Source organism: Trypanosoma cruzi, genomic scaffold, assembly GCF_000209065.1.
Source record: "Trypanosoma cruzi strain CL Brener 1047053517127 genomic scaffold, whole genome shotgun sequence".
Taxonomy (NCBI): Eukaryota; Euglenozoa; class Kinetoplastea; order Trypanosomatida; family Trypanosomatidae; genus Trypanosoma; species Trypanosoma cruzi.
This window is the reverse complement of record NW_001849549.1, coordinates 74,662-77,309: the sequence shown is the minus strand read 5'-3', so window position 1 is coordinate 77,309 and position 2,648 is coordinate 74,662. Positions and strand designations below refer to the sequence as shown.

The following is a 2,648-nucleotide window of genomic DNA, read 5'->3' as shown; positions in this document are numbered from 1 at the left end:
AGATGTTGGGTATCGAGTTTGAATAAACCCTGCGCTGAGCTGGGAGGATATACGCAGACTAACCCCCACCGTCTGGAGTGTGTCACGACAAAGGAGGTTGCGCCAAAAGATTGCAAAAATGGGCTGAAAAGAGATTTCTGCGGACCCTTGTGCGCACAAAAACGCACGGACTGCCTTCTTGGAGAACTTTAATGGCAGAGAGTCGGGGGGAATATTTTTTAAGGTTCACAGGACGTCAATGGAAACGCGACACCAGGGAAGCACAGCAAACAGAGGTGCGGCACTATTCCCTTCCCCCGTGAATCGCCCGATTATTTTTGTTGTTGTTGTTGAGAGTGTTTTTTTGAATTGTGTATTATTATTATTATTAATTTGCGTTATTGGATGTGTGGCCGCTGTGGGGGAAGACTGTTTTTTGTTTCTTTTTCACGCCGTTTTGGGATCCTTTTCTGCACCGGCATCACTGTGTTCTTGCCGCACTGTTGCGCCCTCTTTCCCTTCCATTTTGGGGCAGCTGCGGGTGGGTTTTACATGCCGTGGAGCTGTGTGCCGTGCTGTCCGGTGTTTCATTGTTGCCTGTTCTTCCTGCGTGCACGCGTCCCCCATGCTCATGACAACAACCCTCATGCAAACGCCACTCCTCCTTTTCCATGCTGCTGATGTGTGTGTTCTTCTCATCCTCCTCTCTTTGTCCCTCCCTAGACTGTGTGTGCAGCCGTGATGATGATGATGACTGGCCGTGTGCTGCTGGTGTGTGCCCTCTGCGTGCTGTGGTGCGGTGCCTGCGGTGGTGAACGAGCTGAAGCAACTCCAGGTTCTCCGGGTAATGCGTCAAGAGAAGAGAAACCTCAAAGCGAAGGAGAGCCTGTCGGTGGCGCTGGAAATGATGTCAAAAAGGGTGAACAGAAAGTGACACAAGGAGCAGCACTAAAGGCGCCAGAATCACATGAATCGCCAGCGAACTCGCCACAGGCACCACCACCCGAAGGAGGAGCATCAGTAACGGCAAGTACAACGACGGAAAACAAGGGTAAAAATGCACAAGAAGGTGAAAAGGGGGAAAACGAAGAGAAAGAAGACGAAGACGAAGAGGATGAAGTGGAAGAGGAAGAGGAAGAAGAGGAACAAGAAGAAGAAGATGAAGACGAAGAAGAAGAGGATGGTGCGAAAGAAAACGGGGAGACAGAGGAAGAAACGGCTACCGGCACCACAGAGGAGACCTCAGCAGGCAGTCAGGAGAAGCCAAGTTCATCTTCTGCTGCGGAGGGAGCATCGAATATAACAAATCCCAACAGCACACAAACAACTGGAGACGATGATCCAGCAGCTGATGGTGCAGGGACAGCGGAGGGAAAACAAAATGAAAATAAAGATGCCAATCCGAAAGAAACACCAGTGACGGCCACAGCCATGAAAACTACGACGGCGACGACTGGCGACAGTGACGGCAGCACCGCGGTCTCCCACACCACCTCCCCTCCTTTGCTTCTTCTTGTTTTTGCTTGTGCGGCTGCGGCTGCGGTGGTGACCGCGTGAGAGTGAGGGAGAGAGAGCCGTGCACCGCCCGCACACACGCTCGTCCTTCTCTCTGTGTGTGTGTCCCCTTGCATGGACTCTCGCCCTCACCTCACCCCACGAAGCACACACAATGATGTGCCCATTGTATATATGCATGCACACCCATGCAGGCCCGTTGGTGCTCTTTTTTGCACGACACGCACCGCTGCCGTCCTGCCTGGCTGCATGGGCGGAGCACCGTGACTGTTTTTTTATTTTTATTGCATTGAGTGGGCGACCTCTCTCTCTCCCTGTGTGTGTGTTTTGCTTTACGGGAGTAATGAGAGTGTGTGTGCTGGTCGTCCCACGCTTCGGCATTTTGTTTCTATTTTGTTTTGAATCTTTGCTTCTGTTGTGGTTTAGTTCGCCCATTTTACTTTCATTGGTTGGTTTTCTTCTTAAAGGGCGGATGGCTGAATTTTCCCTTTTGTATTCTCCTGTTCTTTGTTTCTCCCACGCAATCGGTCCTTGTTGCTTCAGCGAGCCACGAAATATTTGCCCAGCACCCACATCAATGGCTTACTTGCTCTACACCCCACATTAGTTTGAGACGCTGGTGCTGCTGCATGTGATGATGTTTATGGTGTGATTGCTAGCGGATGCTTTGCTGTCACTTTGACGTACCCTCGATTTGTTGAATATGTTATGCGTGCCGACAGCACGAATTGGATCCGCGTTGTTGTGAGGGACGCACCCTTTTTGAGCAGTTGGTGCGCTGCAGCCATACGCCGTCATTGGGAGGGATGGATGCCCATCCGCATCAACGTATCCACAAGGGACCTGGATGATGCCGGGAAGTATTGGATCTCAGAGAGGCACCACGCACTGAATTCATTGAATGACAATTGCGAGTGTGAGGGTGACGTTGTATCCTCTGCGCACGGGACCATTCTCGAGGATGAAGTTGTCCCTGTTGCTGTCAAACTGCATGCGGATCGTCTGCTCGTGCAGCCACTGGAGGGTCCTTTGATTGTGCCCCCATTTGCCACGGGCAGCGTTTGCATTCGGTTCACGGTGCGTGCTGGGCATTGTTCCACTGGTGTTGCCAATGCTGACATGGTGCTGTGCGTGGCAGAGCGCTGTCGGTGGTG

At 51.9% G+C, this 2,648-nt stretch overlaps 2 protein-coding genes across 2 annotated transcripts, besides 3 other annotated features; both read left to right on the top strand.

Moving 5' to 3' along the window:
- Window positions 1-2,648: a sequence feature (areas not merged during assembly with more than two copies in the genome that could not be assigned to a particular haplotype).
- Window positions 354-374: a sequence feature (AT_rich).
- On the top strand, window positions 721-1,536 carry Tc00.1047053503947.20 (mucin-associated surface protein (MASP), putative; the record flags this gene model as incomplete). The annotated part of the gene is made up of 1 exon (XM_797675.1): window positions 721-1,536. One exon carries the CDS (start codon window positions 721-723, stop codon window positions 1,534-1,536), a length of 816 nt encoding a protein of 271 aa, XP_802768.1.
- Window positions 1,043-1,160: a sequence feature (CT-rich).
- Tc00.1047053503947.11 (surface protease GP63, putative) lies at window positions 2,203-2,648 on the top strand (the record flags this gene model as incomplete). The annotated part of the gene is made up of 1 exon (XM_797676.1): window positions 2,203-2,648. A coding segment is annotated over one exon (446 nt), but the record flags the coding sequence as incomplete, so codon positions are not given.